The following is an 18,602-nucleotide window of genomic DNA, read 5'->3' on the forward strand; positions in this document are numbered from 1 at the left end:
TCAGGTACTTCTCGTCGAGTAATACGCGACTCACACGTAGCTAGTCGATCAATGTGATCATAGAGTAACACGTACAAGGCGGACATGTGCTCAAATACAACTCGAGCTAGTTGGTCCTTTGCATGGCCTGAACTAGCTAGTCGCTCTTGTGGTCGGAACTAGCTAGTTGGGTGCGTGGTCAAGGGAGCGTGAGCTAGTCGGGCGCGTGGTCGAGGGAGCGTGAGCTGGTCACTCGTGTGATCGTGGTTTGGCGGACTAGTCGCGCTCGTGATCCTTGGAATCGTAACCAACATCATGTATCAGAGCCGGAAGAATGTAGCACCAACTCGTGAAGATATCAATCGTTCCTCAGAGGGAGGCGGCGCGAGAGAGTGGATATGGGCCATTTTAGTACTCGTAGTTGACGGAAACAAACTACACGAGCTGGGTGATTCACGTGCAAGTGATGACAGAGGATCAAGACATTTGGGAAGCAGTCGAGCAGCGACTGGTGCGACCAGCAACGAGAAGAAGGACAAGAAGGCGAGATCGCATCTCTTTCAAGCGCTCCCGGAGGACCTCCTGATGCAGGTGGCGAAGAAGAAAACTGCAAAGGAGGTCTAAGATTGTCTCAAGATAAGGTCATTGCGCGGATCACATCAAGAACACTCGGCTGCAGATGTTGAAGAGCAACTTCAACGCCATGCGCATGCAGGAGGGAGAGACGCTAGACCAGTGCGCCAGAAAGCTCAACGCCATGTCCATCACATATGCCAATCTGAGGGAGATGCTCGGCGACGCTGCATTGGTCAATAAGTTGTTTGACACCGTGTGGGATCATTTCTTGAGTGTGATAGACGGGATCGAGCAGTTCTACGACCTCGACACCATGCCATTCGAGGAAGCCATAGGGCAGCTGAAGGCTTTTGAAGAACATGCTCGCCCACGTGTATCCGGCAGCAACAACAATGGTGACACAGTTAGCTTCTGCTCACTCGCCCGAGTGGCAAGTGCGGCAGAAGAAGGACGATGGAGACTCATCATCAAGCAACAAGGGAAAATACTACCCTCTTGTAGATAGCAATCATGGTTAGGGTGGTCTTGGTCGCGGCAGAGGTCGTGGCAAAGGTCATCGCAGCGGTGCATCGCATAATGAGAAGGAGAACGGCTTGGGCGATGGTCGCTGCAACAAGAGTCACATCATGTGCTACAATTGCTACAAGATGGGGCACTACGTGAACGAGTGCACGACTCCAAAGGAAAAGGAGGAAGAGAAAGGCAAAACACACGTCACATGTACCGATGACATCGAGCCAGCCTTACTACTAGCAGTGTCGGAGGAGATTGCACCGGGGTTGCAGCAAAGGTGGGATGTTGTGTTGCTGAATGAGAAGAAGTTGAAGCCAAAAGTGTGTGACACCTCGGAGGGAGGCTCTAGCTCTGAGGTCTGGTACCTAGACAATAGAGCTAGTAATCACATAACCGGTGATAAAGAGAAGTTCAGACAGTTGGACGAAGATATCACTAGCAGGGTGAAGTTTAGGGATGGCTCCATGGTATAGATCATGGGATTAGGGTCTGTCGTGTTCAGTTGCAAGAGTGACGACAAGTGGTTGTTGCAGGAAGTCTACTACATTTCAAGACTATGCAGCAATATCATCAGCTTAGGACAACTTACCGAAGTTGGTCACAAGGTGATCATGGATGCTGAACATCTACGTGTATATGATGGAAGTCCTGCACGTTTGTTGATGGAAGTGAGATGAACTCCAAATCACCTCTAAAAAATTGAGCTACATCTCCGACACTAGTCTGTCTTCTAGCTAGTCTTGAAGACCCGACGTGGGGCATGCGAGGCTCGGACATGTCAACTTCGCAGCTCTGAAGCTACTTGTTGATAAGGAGATGGCAGCGGGCATGCCACCGATCACGCACCCAAACCAGCTATGTAAAGGGTGTTTAGTGGCGAAGCAGGTGAGGCATTCGTTCTCAACGGCTACAAGTTTTAGGGTAGAGAAGCCACTTGAGCTACTACATGCGGACATGTGTGGTCCAATCACACCCTCGACCGTCACTCTATGTTCAGAAAGTTTGAGCTGCAAGCCGAGAACATGAGTGGGCGGCGCGTCAAGTCATTGAGAACAGATCGCGCTAACGAATTCCTCTCTACCAAGTTTACCTGGCTCTACGAGGAGGCTAGGATCGAGCGGCACCTCATCGCGCCGTACACGCCACAGCAAAATGGCATGGTGGAGCGGAGGAACAAGACCGTGATGACGATGGCAAGGTCCCTTCTCAAGAGCATGAATGTGCCTAGAAGATTTTGGGGGGAGGCGGTGCGGCACGCGGTGTATCTAATGAACTACTTGCCGATGAAGGCGCTGGATGCTCGCACTCTGTTTGAGGCCTAGAATGGAAGGAAGCCGCATTTGGTGCACCTTCGTGTGTTCAGCTGCACAACGCATACGAAGGTGACAACGCCACACTTGAAGAAACTCGACGACCGAAGCCAACTTATGGTATATCTTGGCGTCAAGGACAGCTGCAAGGTGCACCGTCTCTTTGATCCATGGCACAGGAAAGTTCATGTAAGTCATGATGTCAATTTTGAAGAAAATATGGAGTGGAGTTGGAGTGCATGCGTTGGCCATAGGGATCCATTGGACTTTATCGTCGAGGAGGAGTTCAGCACCGAACCAATAGTTGGTGGCTCTGTGCCTCATGCGGGTGGCCTAGCAGGCGTGCCAGCGCTCACAGCAAAAGGCGATCTAGCTCCTTCATCAACACCTCTAGCCGGCGAGCTGACACCAAGAGGGCTAGTAACCAGGGCGTGTGCTGCGACATGAGTGGCAACAACCTCCCCGACAACTCCCATCACTCTATTGATGTCACTGACTCCTAAAACACCAGTAGATGATCTATCCACACCGCTACCAAGTGGGAGCAGCAGTATAGATGAAGGGCCATTTCGTTACAAGCATATCGACAACATCATGAGAGATGCTCAAAGGGTGAAGCTTGATGAGGAGGACATGGAAGAAGAGGTCATGCTCGTGGAGATGGAGGAGCCATCTTGCTACCTTGAGGCTGCTGGGAAGAAGGTCTAGGAGGATGCCATGGCTAAGGAGATCAAGTCCATAGAGAAGAATAATACATAGACTATCACAGCATTGTCGGCTGGACATAAGCCGATTGGACTCAAATGGGTTTACAAACTAAAGAAGAACACAAAAGAAGACGTGATCAAGCACAAGGCAAGGCTGGTCGCGAAAGGATATGTGCAACGACAAGGAATTGATTTTGAAGAAGTGTTTATGAGTGTGGTGAGGTTGGACACCGTGCATATCATCCTTGTTGTTGCAGCCAATTAAGGTTGGCAGGTTCATCATTTGGATGTCAAGTTTGCATTCTTAAATAGCGAGCTCGAGGAGGAAGTATACGTGGCCCAGTCAGAGGGTTTTGAAGTGAAGAATAAATAGCAAGTTGTGCTCAAAATTAGCAAGGTGTTGTATGGACTCCGGCAGGCTCCACGGGCATGCAATATTTGGCTTGATAGGAGCTTGAAATAGCTCAGATTTGTGAAGTGTGCTCAAGATCATGCCGTATACAGAAGAGGATCAGGTCTTGCAGGTGTGATAGTCGGAGTATATATTGATGATCTCATTGTGACAAGAGAAGTCTATAAGAGATCATGGGATTCGAGTAGCATATGATGAGTGAGTTCGAGATGACCGATCTCGAATTGCTCAATTACTATATCGGGGTTGAGATAGCGCAAGAAGATGGGTGAATTACAATCAAGCAAACAATGTATGCGAAGAAGGTCCTTGGTCAATTTGGTATCCTGGATTGCAATCCCACAAAATTCCCCATGTAACAAAGGACGCAGCTGCATAAGGATCTAGATGGATAGCCGGTTGATGCGACTGAGTATGGTAGCATCATTGGTTTCCTAAGGTATTTGATCCATATAAGACCTAATCTTTCTTTTGCTATTAGGTTGATAAGCAGATTCATGGAGAAGCCCATAGTGATGCATCGTAAGGCAGTTAAGTAGATTCTTCGGTATTTGAAGGGCACTGTGCATTATGGTCTTATATATACCATAGGAGGAGAAATAAAGGAGATCACACCGGCTACACAGACAGTGATCTAGCTAGTGACATAGATGGCAGGAAGAGTATCGGAGGTATGACCTTCTATATTAATGATAGTCTGGTGTTATGGAACTTGTAGAAGCATAAAATTGTGGCTTTGTCTTTGTGCGAGGATGGATTCATGGTGGCAACGGCGGCAACATGCCAAGCACTGTGGCGTAGAAGTCTGTTGGGGGAGCTGGCAGGAGAAGAGCCAAAAACAATGAAATTGTTTCTTGACAACAGATCAACAATTGCATTGATGAAGAATCTAGTGTTTTATGACCACAGTAAACACATTGACACCAAGTTTCACTTCATACGTGAGTGTGTTGAAGGAGGCCGGATTGAGGTAGAGTTTATCTGCACGGAGGAACAGCGAGTCAACGCTCTAACGAAGGCATTACCGGCGATGAAACTGGTGATCATGTGACATCTTCTGGAAGTTCGTGATCTTAGCCCACGTCAAGATTAGAGGGAGTATGTTGGACTTAATCCTAGCGTGGGCATCGGAGACTCGTTTCATGTGGTATGGAAGCAAGGAGTACATATATAGTTCGTATACGGCTGAGACGTCGTTTAGGACTTTGTAACATGTGGTGTGCACTGGTCTAGTTCGAGTCGAAGTCTGAATTATGGGATGACATGATTCGTGTTAGGATTGAGAGTTAGTAGGTGCTATAAATATAAGTTGTGATCTATAGTTTCAAAAGTGAAGTCAAGTCGTAAGTTCAATAGAGTCGCAAATTATTTTCTAGAGAGTTTTTATCTTGTTTCTTCTGTTATGTTGTTCTCGTCGAGAATCTTGTTTTCGTCAAGTATCAGGTACTTCTCGCCGAATAATACGTGACTCACGTGTAGCTGGTTGATCAACCTGATCAAAGAGTAGCACGTATGAGACGGAAGCATATTCGAGTATAGTTCAAGCTAGCTGGTCGCTCTTATGATTGGTACTAGCTGATCGGACACGTGCTCGAGGGAGCGTGAGCTCAGACTCATCGTGCTCGTGATCCTGCGAGTGGTGATCAACATCGTATGCACATCGCCGCGCTCCTGTCCGCACATTACGATCGAGGACGATGACATGCACTGAGACACGTTCTCGGGGAGGCTAGAATGAACGAGTAGTCTAGTATGGAGTGGCCGGTAGACACCATACTGTGATTTTCAAGTTCGGCCCCGCGCCTCGACCTCGATCATCGTCGATCATCGTCGTGTGCACATCGCTTGCGTCCGTGTCACACACCGGCCGGCGTTTGGGGCCTTGATGTACGTGGCCATCCGATCATGACACTCGTACTGCGGGTGAGTGCATTGATGTCACCCGGCCCTGTCGTGCGATCACTACACGCCGGGGAATTTCCGTCTGGCATGCGCGTGCACGCGACGGGTCGGGCCCGGCTGATTGTCACCGGCCTCCATGTCTGCGTCAGGGAGGAAATTATGCATTTATATCCCCATCCGCTTGCCTTGCAAATAAACGAAGAAAAGGAAACGAAAGGGGGGAAACGTCGTCTCATGTAGTGCTGGCCTTGCTAATTCTTCTCCACGCATCAAAGATACCCTTATCAACTCCAGCAGTAAAATGGCAGCCGTAAAAATGTCGAAATAGAAGCCAACGGATATGAACAGAATATTAACTCTAGCCGATCAAATACATGGGCATGAAACAAAATAATGTGCGTCAACAACACAAAAGAGTGCTGGATATTTAACCCCAACTGTTCTTATATACGAAAGACACAAGGCGCCAACTACAGACGAGCTGGACCATAGCATCTCGAGAAGCAGCACCTTTCAATTTCGCTCTCAACATTATTTCGAGAGATTATGTGAAAAGGTCGGAATGGACACGTGCGTATATGTTTGATCGAGCCCCATGAGTACGTAGGTCGACAGGCCCTTCTATTATATATGACGCGACATATTTTGAAAGGGAAGTTTCACCTTTCCTACATAATAGTAGTATGATTTAAGCTGGTGCAAGGACGGTATCTAATATATACCATCTCGATCACCCTCAATTACATTGTGGCCTCACCCATCGCAAAAGCTCGAAATTACAAGAAAATGGGATCGTTGGAAGGTCTCCATTAAATAAATTATTCGGTGCTAGTGATTTTTCCCTTCCAGAATGCCATAGTTGTGTTATCCATTTCATCATCCTATCACACAGCGAGCTAACCCTATATATTCTCTCTTGCTTTCTTCTTTCTGTAGGTTGGAATCGCCCTACTCATGGTACTTCTAAACCTTTTGCCACAACCAGTGGTGCACCGGTGCCAAGATCTTTTCCTCTCCATCACTTGCGCTGCGGTTGCCTTACTTCATACCTATTGTTCGCTACCCCGGCTACCCCGCTCCACCCTCAGACTCACTACAAGCCGACGCCAACAGATCCTGCTCCCTTGCTCCTCTCATTTGAGGTTTGCACAATGGCGAGCTACGACCGCCATATATGACAATTTTGAGGTTACAAATTATTAATAAATGGGTGGTGTGTTTATGTAGAATACTAGATAAGTGTTCCAAAGACATTAGGCCACTCCCAATACAAATATCTCAGAGCAATGCTTATATTCTTTCACCTCACATGGACACTAGTGTGGGAACTATCTCTTCAATGCAAAGTTTCTTCCAAATCTCAAAAAATATGCCACGTAAATATTTCTATTGGTTCTTGTTTATTTGCTTTGCTTCATGGAACACAAGAATTATGACATTGACCAACCCAATGCATTTCGTAACTTATTTCTTGTGTTGGATTTCGTGCATAGCTTATGTCTCGTAGAAGACACAAACTCCCTCTCTCTTTTCTTTAATTCTCTGCCACATCATTAAAAATCATATGTGGCACGGTCATTTAATGCTTAAGAAATAAACCAAGGTGGAGAATTAGGAGTTGTCTTGTGTCCTCTAGGCTTAGATTTAGATTTGTTGTATATTGGATTCAAACCATGGGTTGCATCCATTATTAACCATGCCCTCTGGAACAAGCAGCATACACAAGGAACAAATACACACACATTCATCACAAAATCATACATTCACATATATTCAAGAGCATCATCAAGTTCAATAACACAAGAGCATCAAATAAAGATTGAAATCGTTGTCTCCACTTGCTATTGTTACAAATTGATCGACTCATTAAACAGATAGTCTGCACTAGTTACTGTTATAAAACTCACTTTTAGGCTGACATCCTGGCTCAGTAGGAAGTAGCACAACTCTCTTTGTGGAATTTTGAAAGCTCAGACTCATCCAGGTCATTTTGGGAAATGAGCTTACACTGTGTAAAAGAGAAAAAAAAACATGTAACATTAAATGTAAAGATGAGAAGGTGATAATCTGCTCTTGGATGAACCCTATGACAATAATGAAGATAATCTGATCAGTTCTAGCCACAAACCAACTAAGATAAAATCTAGTCAAGACTAGATTCTGGGCTGGAACTAATTGTGATAGGTGGTTAAAAACCGACTAGGACAATCTGAGAATGCAATGGAGTAAATAACCGACTGTAATAGCTGTGATCACAACTAGTTTTTTAAAACCGATTGCGATCATAGTAATTGTTCTGACAGTACTTAGGGTTTTTATAGTAGTGATCTTTATAGTGAAAGAAAATAAGCCATGCATTTCACTCAAATTTTTGCCGTCACATATTTTTATCTTGTGCTACTTACAGACCTGACATGACTCAAAAAATCTTCAAACAAATTTGGAATACAAATTTGATAGATAAGCAGAATAAAGAATCACTTAACATTTAAAATAGCGAAACCATTAAAATTTTGAAAGTATATGGTATATGCAAGATATTTTCTAGGTTTAAAATCAACATATATCTATTTCGAATTAGAACTATCAGTGTACCTCCTTTTGTGTGTGTGTGCACGCGCGTGCGTGTGTGGCTACAAAGAATAGAACAAATGGTGTCTTTGCAGTAAAATCCATTATCAGAACCTTTTTTGTTTTCTAAAAAAATCCTTCTAGTAAAATGGTTGTATGCAAAAGGTTTATTAAGCTTCTCTAATGCATGTTGCGTTAGTTCATCTAAATTGTTGTGATAGGAACTTTTAGCCTAGAGAATATGTGTACATGCCAACTTTAATTTACACAGGAATCAACTCTTAGTGGATTCCACCCACCACGGTTCAAACTTTGGTGTCTTATATACATGTGTTTCTCAATTGTGAAGCGTATATGTCCACGCTCACCTGGTTGCTTTCTCCCCGGCCTCCTTGTATTGTTCTAGCACTATGCTAGGGGACAAACATATACATATATACCTTGTACATAATCCAAAGAAACGAATTAAATGTTTGTGTAAGAAAACGTTTGATCATGTTCTCGGAGGAGAAAAAAAAAGGTTTATTGAAGGGTCGCTCATTTGCGTTCCATGTGAATTCGACTTGTATGGAGGATGTTTCTCTGCTCCGTCCTTGGCACTCGATCTCTGCCTATAAATACCACCTACAGGATCACTTGGACAGCCAGCCAGTAGCAAACTGCTCTTTCCCATTGCAAAAATAGCAGAGCAGAGATGGCACGTAGAACAATTTTGTTGAGCTTAATCCTTGGCTTGCTAGCAGCTGCCAATGCGGTGCCCTTTGATTTCTATTACCTTATTCTCATGGTATGAACCTTCAAATGCTTTCTTTCTTAAGTCTGAAGACTGTACACGACACACATGCTCTATGCATGAAATTATCTTCTTCACTTTTCTTGCCAGAATAATTATCTGCAATCACGATATTTCTTATTGAAATGTTTGTTATATATTTATTAACTTTCTCTTCTATTACACGCACACGTACACACACTCGCGTGTATTTTATTACATTATGTATATGCATACGCCATCACAGGCTCGCAGCTGCATTAAGCAAAATTGTCAGTTTGCACTTTGTTTTCAGCTGTACTACAACATGGCCAGCTTTGAGTCAAACAAAGAAGCATGAGTAACTCTTCTATAAGTTGAAGTTCTAAATCTCTTTAACACGGTGATCCCAACAATACAGTCACCATGTATCATGAAAAAAGACAGTAAGTACGAACATCATACATGTGCATATTTGGACGACGTAGTTTCAACAATATTTATTTCAACATAATCCTATGTTATGCTGTTATATGGATAACCCCGACAGAGTCTAGACACAGTTTAAAACCTACGGGCCTTCCCAATTATTGCCTCACCTCCTTTGTACTAGGAACCAAGGACCATTTTTTCTCCATTGTTATCATGGGGACTGATTGTTATACATTTGAAAGAAACTGTCCTGTGAATCTGCAGGCTAAAATGAGCCTGCAGAAAGTCATTACAGTTTTCGTAGCTAAATCGATGGATCAATTCTTGTTTGCAGTGGCCTGGAGCATACTGCGAGGACAGCGATAACGGTTGCTGCGTGCCTAAGTACGGTTACCCATCGGAGGATTTCTTCGTCCGCAGCTTCATAACCTTCGACTTGTCGATCAACAAGGCCGTCGTGAGGTGCAAGAACGGCAGCCCCTTCGACTATAACAAGGTTAACTCACGTCTGAATCCTGTCATGCAACACCTATCTACAGCTCTATCTTACATCCACTACATGCAATCCTAGATACTAGATGCATGTATGTATATATGTCGATGGATTTGTAATATGCGTAACCATGCATACTGGAACGATGGATCGAACACAGCTAGACAAGATTGAGAACAACCTGAACCACTACTGGAGCAACATCAAGTGCCCTGCCACCGACGGAGTCAACACCTGGAAGAGCGCCTGGAACAGCTATGGCGTCTGCTCGGGCCTCAAGCAGCTGGACTACTTCAATGCCGCCCTCCAGCTCAGGAAGCAGGCCGACGTCCTCTCTGCTCTCTCCGACCAAGGTACGGATCGTACATACATGCATACACACATCGAAGCTGATGAGAGCCTGAGAGACATGAGAAACTAACATACACATGACATGATGATCGAGTAGGCATCAAGCCGGACTACAAGCTGTACAGCACGGAGAAAATCAAGTGGGCGGTGAGCCAGAAGCTGGGCGTGACGCCGGGGGTGCAGTGCAGGGACGGACCGTTCGGCAAGAAGCAACTGAACGAGATCTACCTCTGCGTCGACACGGACGCCAAGACCTTCATCGAGTGCCCCAAGCTGCCGCCGGGGCTGCAGTGCCCCGCGGAGGTCGTCTTCCACCCCTACTTCAGCTGGATGCTCAACACCACCTCCGCCTTCGACGCCAACATCCTGCTGCCCACTGAAACCATATGATGATCGAGAGGATCAGAGCGCCAGAAGCTTGCACTGCTTGCACACGCACGCATGCTTGTAAGCGTTCTTGGAGTAATCGTCGTAAGTACGTCCTGTCCTGATGAAGGTTTGCTCCGTTCGACCAACGACCGTACCAGGCCGAGAGCACCGTGCCTATTGCTCTCGGTGAATAAATCGTTGCATAATTGTTGTTGTCCTAAATAAATCATCCCGCCTGTATGCATGGTTGCTACCTATGTAAGATCGTCAATGCCGTGTCTGCTACATGCATATGTAGTGTAATAACTACTAATTGAGGTGAATGAATATGTGTCGGTGTCTTTGTGTCATTGCTGCACTAATTATCACTACCACACAATATAGTTATATGAGATCTCTTGTCTCTGACGGTTCCGATAAAAATATCACATACGGTTCTGACCGGAAACTATATTGGATATAGACTTATCTCAAACGGTTCCAAACACAAACCGTTAGGATAATATTTTCACAATTAATATTTGTAGTTTCAAGTATGCAGCCCATCTTCAGAATTTCGTAATTTTTTCATATAAAGTTGTATATAGATAAATTTTATATAAAATTGTAGCTTTCAATTAGATCTATAACTTATTTTTAGTTGACAACTTTTTTATTTAAAGACATCTAGATGCCCAATCCTTGTTTGCAATCACTTTGGTATCCCTAACTTATTGTCTAGGTTCACTCGTGGGAGTACGTAGAACGCCTAAAACACATGAAAAAATATAAAACTAATGATAACATGGTGAAATAGTAATATATGCAATGCTTAAGTACTAAAAAATAATTAGCGTATTGTAGATATGAAATGTACTCATCAAAGCTCTTCTTTGACTTTTATGTGGGCCAACTCAGTTTTAAATTGGACGAAACATGAAAGTGTACAAAAATATAGGTTTGTTATTAAAGGATAAATTCTAATGACAGTAATTATATAGTTGATAATATATGTAATGCTTAAGTAGATTTATGATGAAGATGAGGGAAATAAGTGTTGGCTTTGAAGTGTGGGCCATGCTTAGCAGTGCATTTGATAGCCGGCGAATACACGTCGGACTTTCCTGAAGGGACAGTAACAGGCACAATAATCGCAGGTAGGGCTATACAAACCCATTCCTGCAAGATAATTTTTAAATTCATGCCTGCACCCATTACCCTCCATGGGTAAGAAACACCACCCTATTGTTGACATCATGTACCTACGTGCGCATCTGCATGCCCACCAGCATGTAAACATACTATGAACATAGCAAAAAGTATATAATAATAATCTCATTAATTTAAACATGCATCTCAACTCTCATTGATAACGAAGTAATGAATAAGCATATCACATAGTTAATTCACTTCACATATACAACATATTCAATAATTAAACAAGAATACATGACAGTGCTAAGTGCAACACAAATGAACGATGTTCAACAAGACAACTCAAGTCTAATCATACAACCAAACATTAATAAAACCCTGAAAAGGGAATGAGATAAGAGGAAACCCTGAGACTCATCTGCTAGTTTATATAGCTAATGACTTGGGCCCACATATCAGGTACTTGGAGCGGATACATGAGCCAAGTGAGAAAGGTAAGACTTTTTCATACTCGTTTCTCTTTGTCTGTTGGATTTAGAATCAAACCCGCACTCAGACCCATGGATAAAGAATACGACTCAAACCTGTGTCCATTAGGATTTTGGTCTGCGGATAATATGTAACCATTGCCATCTCATAGCTCCTGGGCTGCCAGGGCTGGTGCCTGGTGGAGTGGTGGAGCGAGCCGTGGGCTGTTTCTCCGGTCTCCGCAGGGCGTAGAAGAATTGAAGAAGGCATGCGAATATTCAAGTCGAAGGAGCATCCTCATGCATTCATGCGTAAAAGTGTTGTTTTCGATTCGCGGTTTGGAGCGTGTGTGATACTGGCTACGACCTGATTTCTGAGTCCTGCGAGGACAAAGGCAAGGAAGCTCGCTGGGACTGTCGATCTACATGGTGCGCACGTCGTCAGGCCGCTGTATACATCCTGTAGAATTCTGACGTCTCCGGCCCATGCTCATCACTAATACCGTAATACGTAGTTTTGTTAAATTGCTTGGACGATATAGACACTCAACAACTACACAACAGAAAACAACACCAATAAATGATCTCTGGAGTAGTATTGAAATCCAGCAAGAAGTTTAGCTCCATATCACGGATTCACGGTAAGAAAACCTGGCTAAAGCATTGTCTGAAGATGTGCGTGTTCTCAAATCACAGCACCATTCACAAAACTCGAGTGATCTGGGTAAACAAAGTGGGATTCGACTGACTATAAACTGGCTACAATGTACAACATTTTAGACGTCTTGCCTTAAACTGTGGCACATGAAGGCAGGTAAAAATGTATGTGGTGATCCGGTGGGAAGATGTCGTGGTGCCCACAGGGACAGAGCAAGCAGACAGCCTACATTTCCTCGCCCCATTTCTCCTTGGGTATCTCACCAGAGTCAGTGATCACAGCCTTCTTCCTTGGCTTGCCATTGTAGGTACCAGCACCCCCTTCAATGGCATACACATAGTCCATTCCCTGAACCACCCTGCCGAAGACAACATGCTCCCCATCCAACCTACAAATTTACCACTTCAGGAGTTGTACTGTCTGCCTGGATTAATCACGGGTGAGATGTGGTATAAAGGAATTTACCAGCTCGTCTTGATTGTGGTTATGTAAAACTGGGATCCATTGGAATCAGGTCCGGAATTCGCCATAGCAACAACACCTGCAAGATCACAAGGCAGGGGTATAGTTAGAATTGACCGCTCTAACTTCGGTAGATTTCTCAGATGGATACTTGTCAGAAGCTCAATCAAAGATTCAAGCTTAAGGATGTCAGGATGAAAGAAATAAGACAAAGTAAGGGGGAAAAACACTGGAATAGTGGCACTTGGTGCTGACAAATAACTCAGATGGGTGTAGCAGCTACAGATTCTTTTTTATAGCTGAAGTGCAGCTAAATAGTGAGTCAAACCACTCTATGTTGTAATCTAAAACATTATCAACCGCCTTCTTCCATAGGCTTTTGGCAGTTGTGTTGCTTATTCATCAACAGGTGTTTTTTCTTGAAAATAAACGTGTACTTAGTAGATATAAACTCATGAATAAAGGCAAAGTGCAAACTGGATGGTACAAATCACTAGCCGAACAGTCTGACCTGGATGTGTATGTTTTACAGTGAAATTCTCATCTGGGAAGGTGCCACCATAAATAGACTCACTTCCTTTCCCATCGCCTCTAACTATGTCACCACCCTGAATCATGAAACCAGGGATGATACGATGGAATGGTGTTCCTTTATAGTGAAGAGGTTTGCCATTGGGCCCGACACCTTTTTCACCTGAAATGATAAACAAATAAATATGAACAATCAGCTCCGGTGGGGGGGGGGGGGGTCATGGCAACAAAAGAAGCCATGTAAAGACAATACCTGTAGAAAGGGCCCTAAAGTTTTCTGCAAAATATATAACAAAGAAAATTAGTGGCCAAACTACAATTCATGAAGGATATTTTTTCTTCACATATATTACCAAATAGTTCACTTTCACAGGATAATTGGAAGTTTGAAGCAGTGAGATTGGTTTTAGCCAAAAAAAAGTCTTTCGAAAAATTCTATAGAGACCAGTAATGAAACAATGAAAATTGAAAGTGTGCTAACTACTAGATCTTCCTTAACTATGCACAGCAGCTCACTGATCGGCATGAAAAGTTGGAAGGCATGGATATGCATCCACTAAACTTCTTCTATTTCTTGGAACGGCGTAACACGATAACCAACATAATAGGAGAACTTGCAAATACGTGGCTATGCCATACATCAAAAGTCCACACCTGAAGCACAAGAACTCCCAGGCCGTGCAACTAAGCACACATATATCTTCAAAAATCAAAATCAATAAATGAGCATGATGGAAAAGGAGAAAGAGCTTAAGAATACCAACTGTTTTTGGCACAACCTCCCCATAAAGACCAATAACAATTCTACCTGCAGTGAGGGGGCAAATCAAGCATTAGCACAACAAGGTAATTAAGGCTAAGCTGAGTGACACATGAAGCAACAAGAAGTAACCAGATTGTTTGAGACCAAAGTTTTCCGTTGAAACACCGGAACAATGGTGTATCAATTGAGATATACCTATGTGCTGGCCATCAATTTCTACATCTAGGTAGACCCGGTGAGTAACTGCTGGTAACTGAACCTCTGCAATCCTCTGTGTGACATGAGAAAGAAGAAAGCATAAATCTTTTGTAATCCTTAAAAATCATCACAGTACTACCAGAGTAGTACCCACAATGCATCTCCCTAATCTTGTTAAAGGTGCATGAACAACAACTCCAAATGTCAGACATACACTGCCTATACCTACCGTTTAGGTGGCACCAGCGAGATCCAGCTAAGTTAAGGAACTTTTAGGTGGCACCAGCGAGATCCAACTAAGGTAAGGAACTTCGTGCTGCGGCTGCGGAGACAAGTCAAAGAGCTAAGAATAAAAGAAAGAATCTTTCGACGACTAGGGAGGCGTCACCCGAGGCCGATTCCTGTGGATCACTATAGAATCTTCTAGAAGCAAGCTAGGCTATCTTCTGTCTAGCTCTGCCATCTTAGAAAAATTCCTTCGCACTTAGAAAAAAAGACATACATATTACGCATCATTCAAAATCTCGCACAACACACATAGCTCAGCACAAAGTTCAAACTTTTCAAATCAAGGCCAAACAAGAGCTACTCTTCCTACACCTTTTTCTATACCAAGAAAGGGGGGATGACAGTAGAAACTGAAACACAGTTCAAGACAGCTGCCGAAATTAACTGGACGGCGGGCTCATCAAACAGCGTTTTTGAGCTTTCTTCAGGATTAATGAGCTCCAGTGATAATAAATGATGGATCAATGCACACAACAGTTTCAATGCTGGAGTTAGCCACCACATGTTTATAATCGCTAGTAAAACTATGGTTTCACACGATTCAGCGGTAAAGATAATGGCATCAACAAAATAGAACATGGACACCAGCACATAACAACATTTCACATATATTCCTTACTTATTCTTCACTACAACCATCGATGGGCGAACCCAGCGGCATAACTTTACTCGGTAACATCATACAAGCAGCACAGGCTCACTAACAAGGCAACGGGCATACTAATTGCAGACATCGCATTGCAAAATGCTACTACGAGCAACTAGAGCTCGAGTCCCTACAGGATTAACCGACCCTTGCACAGAAAGATCCGATATAATTCCACCTTCCCTGTTGCCACTACGATTCGACACCCTAATCAATCCGAACTAACTCAGAACACCAAGGATAGCCAGCCAGACTGCCAGACATGTTAACGACTACACCCGCTCAGACAAACTGGAGAGCGGAAAGCCGAACCTGGCGACGGGAGTAGGCGGAGAAGGCGAGGTAGAGGGCGGCGCAGGCGAGGAAGGCGACGGCCACGTTCCGCAGCATCGCGAAGCCCAGATTATCTTGGCTTCTATTCTCTCTCATCAAATCGCCGCGAGCTCGGTGCGAATCTGCACGGAAGCTGCTCGGGGTTGGGGAGGGATTCGCAGCGGAGATGGAATCGGCGACGAACCAGACGCCCTCCGATCCGTCAGAACGGGCCTGGATTTTCTTTTCTTTTTTTCCTTTTTCTGAGGTGAACGGGCCTTACATTTTGGTTGGCTCGAGTGAGCTCACTCTTATGGACTGATGGGCCAAAATATTTAAGCCCGTAAGACTTGGACAATCAGAGATAGGAACTCAACCCCGAAGCCCAAATCCGGGTTGTATCTCCCGTAGCGCGGCCCATTAGGATGACAGAGCAGAAATTTTTGTTTTTATATTTTTTAAACCAAAAATTACAAATATATATGTCCGTTTTGAAAATTTGAAATTCTAGGCTTTTATCGTCCGTTGGAATGTTGTGTTTTTTATTTAAAAATTTTTAGGTAATGAATCCTATTGCTCGTTGAAATGTTGTGTTTTTTATTTAAAAAATTACAAATAGTCTAGATTTGTGAATTTTCAAAATAGACATATATATATGTATTTTTTTATTTAAAGATATAAATAAATAAATTTCAACAATGCAGTCCGTGAACCAAGTTTGAAAGTGTAGAAGGCGCTCTAATATTGTCTAAAAAAAGAGAAGAAGCTATAATACCACGTTAGTTCCACTATCTTTTGCATCGATCCACACATGTTATGAACGATGCAATACAAAAGCTCCTGGCAAAACAATATCAATCTATGTGCCCATGTGGGTGTGGTATGCATGTCACACACCTCGATTGATCAACAAACAATCCAACTCGATGGCACTCAATCACTATATCGATATAAAGAATATAGGGATTTTTCACCGGGATGGTTCGTAACGACCAGTTTTGGCAGTATCCGTTTTCGTTCTCTGGCTAGGCCCATCGCGCGAACAGTCGGCACCAGTGCGACCACGACCCTGGCCTTCGTGGGATTCTCCGCAATCAGTCCTTGCTAGTTGCGGGACAGGTACTCGTCTAACCCGTCAAACCTCATTTTAATGTCGCTACTCATACCGTTTTCCTTCCCCATACATTTTCTCTACAGGTGAAGCAGCATGTCCAGTGCAGGGTTACCGTGTCCCGTCCCTCAATATTAATTGTTGTGGGACGGGTTCGCAGACGTAGCAGAGGGTATGGCAGACGCGCGTAGGAAAATGTCTATGGGACAGGGCTGGCCAAATGACCCGGAGGCGATAAGCAGGGACGCAGCCGACGGATGGTCCTAGGTTACACATGTAGGATTCGATCGGCTGACACCAATGTGGCTTACGATCTGTTTTTTAACTTGACTGCTGGGAGGAATTACTCGGGGCGCAAAGGGACCTAGAACAGGTGACCAGGGAAAGTGCTCAGCAGAGAGAGGAGTTCTACAACTGCCTTCGCCGCTGCCGGGAAGATCTGCATGCGGTGCGAAAAGAACTCGAGCGGCTGACCAAGGAAAGTGACGAGCGGTGAGTGGCATTCTACGACCAACTCAGCCGAGCTTTTACCCCTTTTGACTCGTTGCTTCGGTCCGCCGGTGTCCAAGTTCGCCTGACCCCTGGGAACATCATGACTGGTCATATCAAGTGGTTTCTGGTGGCCTCGAGCAGAGGATTCGCGAGACCGTCAGAGACCATCTTTTCAAGGTTGGAGTCTCCGACGCCTGCCTGACCCTTGCTTGCGTCCGCGACCACTTCCCCGACCAGGTCCTCTAGCCAGTAATTGGCGCCAGTTTTGAGGGTACTCGGATGACCACGAAGGAACTCGGCGTCCGGGCTGATACATTTTTGTATGTCTTTCGTTCCTGTCTTTGGACCGTCCAGTTCGACCCTCTTAGGGGTATTTTTTTGTCCTAGGAGGAATGTCGTAGGTTTGTCTGGAACCAACCTCGGGCTTTGTAATGACAGGTACTGGCCTTTATGTGGGTCTTTTCCGTGTTTGGATGATGAATAGCCTTCGGAGTGCATGTAGCGCTTTAGGGAGGATCGCATCAAGTCGCTTGCAAGCAACATTCCTATTGCTGAGGGAGACCCTTAGCACGATGAGCCTTTCGGTGGAGACCAGCGCTCGACCCAATCTAGGGCTTGCGGTCTTGTGGTCGTTAACCCTCGGGCGCATTTACCCTGTCATCGTGCAGGCGGGTTAGCTTTCGATATCATCCCATCAACACGAGGAGCGGACTAAACAAATCTTGGAATTTGGTGGGAGACTGCGTTTGTCCATGGAGTCCTGCAACATAGAGAGTTCGATTACTTGGATTTGAAAAAACTTACAAGTCATGTCCACGCTCGTCCGGAAGGTCCTGCAAAATAGACAAACAAGCTCATCGCCAAAGCAGCCTTATACACAGAGTTGGTACTCCGCGAGCTATATGATCGGCAGCAGACCACTCTGCTAAAACCCGACCGTGTGAGGCCGGGAAACTGGAGGTCGCTAGTGACCTGCGACCAGTTTCGCACATGGTGGTCACGGTCGTGCCTGAGGGTAGGAATTTAGGACCGCCTGGGGCTTTAGAGAACGGTCCCATGATGTCCAGCCCCCAGACAGCGAAAAACCAAGACAGTGGTTTGGTTTGCAGTGCTCGGGCGAGTAGGTTGGTATTCCGGTCGTGGTGCTAGCACGACCATTACCTTTTCACCTGCT

General features: G+C 44.6%; 3 protein-coding genes across 4 annotated transcripts; 2 read left to right on the forward strand and 1 right to left on the reverse strand.

Annotated features, from left to right (window-relative positions):
* The first annotated feature begins 658 nt into the window (after positions 1-658).
* On the forward strand, positions 659-1,541 carry LOC133897044 (uncharacterized). The gene is made up of 2 exons (XM_062337629.1): positions 659-958; positions 1,074-1,541. Exons 1-2 carry the CDS (start codon positions 659-661, stop codon positions 1,539-1,541), a joined length of 768 nt encoding a protein of 255 aa, XP_062193613.1.
* Positions 1,542-8,598: 7,057 nt separating this feature from the next.
* On the forward strand, positions 8,599-10,716 carry LOC133897350 (ribonuclease 3-like). Its single transcript, XM_062338054.1, has 4 exons — positions 8,599-8,757; positions 9,488-9,649; positions 9,807-9,999; positions 10,095-10,716. The coding sequence occupies exons 1-4, from the start codon at positions 8,665-8,667 to the stop codon at positions 10,385-10,387; spliced, it is 741 nt and encodes a 246-aa protein (XP_062194038.1). The 5' UTR covers positions 8,599-8,664; the 3' UTR covers positions 10,388-10,716.
* A 1,892-nt stretch (positions 10,717-12,608) lies between these two features.
* On the reverse strand, positions 12,609-16,087 carry LOC133897393 (peptidyl-prolyl cis-trans isomerase CYP21-1-like). Of its 2 annotated transcripts, XM_062338121.1 has the most exons (7): positions 15,826-16,086; positions 14,577-14,652; positions 14,379-14,426; positions 13,872-13,895; positions 13,599-13,781; positions 13,091-13,166; positions 12,609-13,013 (listed from the first exon to the last, which is right to left on the reverse strand). In XM_062338121.1, exons 1-7 carry the CDS (start codon positions 15,940-15,942, stop codon positions 12,851-12,853), a joined length of 687 nt encoding a protein of 228 aa, XP_062194105.1. In that variant the 5' UTR covers positions 15,943-16,086; the 3' UTR covers positions 12,609-12,850. The 2 variants fall into 2 exon arrangements, with proteins under 2 accessions (XP_062194105.1, XP_062194106.1); XM_062338122.1 differs by lacking the exon at positions 13,872-13,895 and having other exon boundaries at positions 15,826-16,087.
* Positions 16,088-18,602: the final 2,515 nt, after the last annotated feature.

Source organism: Phragmites australis, chromosome 17, assembly GCF_958298935.1.
Source record: "Phragmites australis chromosome 17, lpPhrAust1.1, whole genome shotgun sequence".
NCBI lineage: Eukaryota > Viridiplantae > Streptophyta > Magnoliopsida > Poales > Poaceae > Phragmites > Phragmites australis.

Coding starts and splice junctions, on each gene's coding strand:
- LOC133897044 (XM_062337629.1), top strand. CDS start 659: ATGTTGAAGAGCAACTTCAACGCCATGCGCATGCAGGAGGGAGAGACG. Junction 959..1,073: donor GCAACAACAATGGTGACACA/GTTAGCTTCTGC, acceptor AATCATGGTTAG/GGTGGTCTTGGTCGCGGCAG.
- LOC133897350 (XM_062338054.1), top strand. CDS start 8,665: ATGGCACGTAGAACAATTTTGTTGAGCTTAATCCTTGGCTTGCTAGCA. Junction 9,650..9,806: donor GCCCCTTCGACTATAACAAG/GTTAACTCACGT, acceptor GATCGAACACAG/CTAGACAAGATTGAGAACAA. Junction 10,000..10,094: donor CTCTGCTCTCTCCGACCAAG/GTACGGATCGTA, acceptor ATGATCGAGTAG/GCATCAAGCCGGACTACAAG.
- LOC133897393 (XM_062338121.1), bottom strand. CDS start 15,942: ATGAGAGAGAATAGAAGCCAAGATAATCTGGGCTTCGCGATGCTGCGG. Junction 14,653..15,825: donor CCGCCTACTCCCGTCGCCAG/GTTCGGCTTTCC, acceptor CATGTCACACAG/AGGATTGCAGAGGTTCAGTT. Junction 13,167..13,598: donor TGTAAAACATACACATCCAG/GTCAGACTGTTC, acceptor GTGATCTTGCAG/GTGTTGTTGCTATGGCGAAT.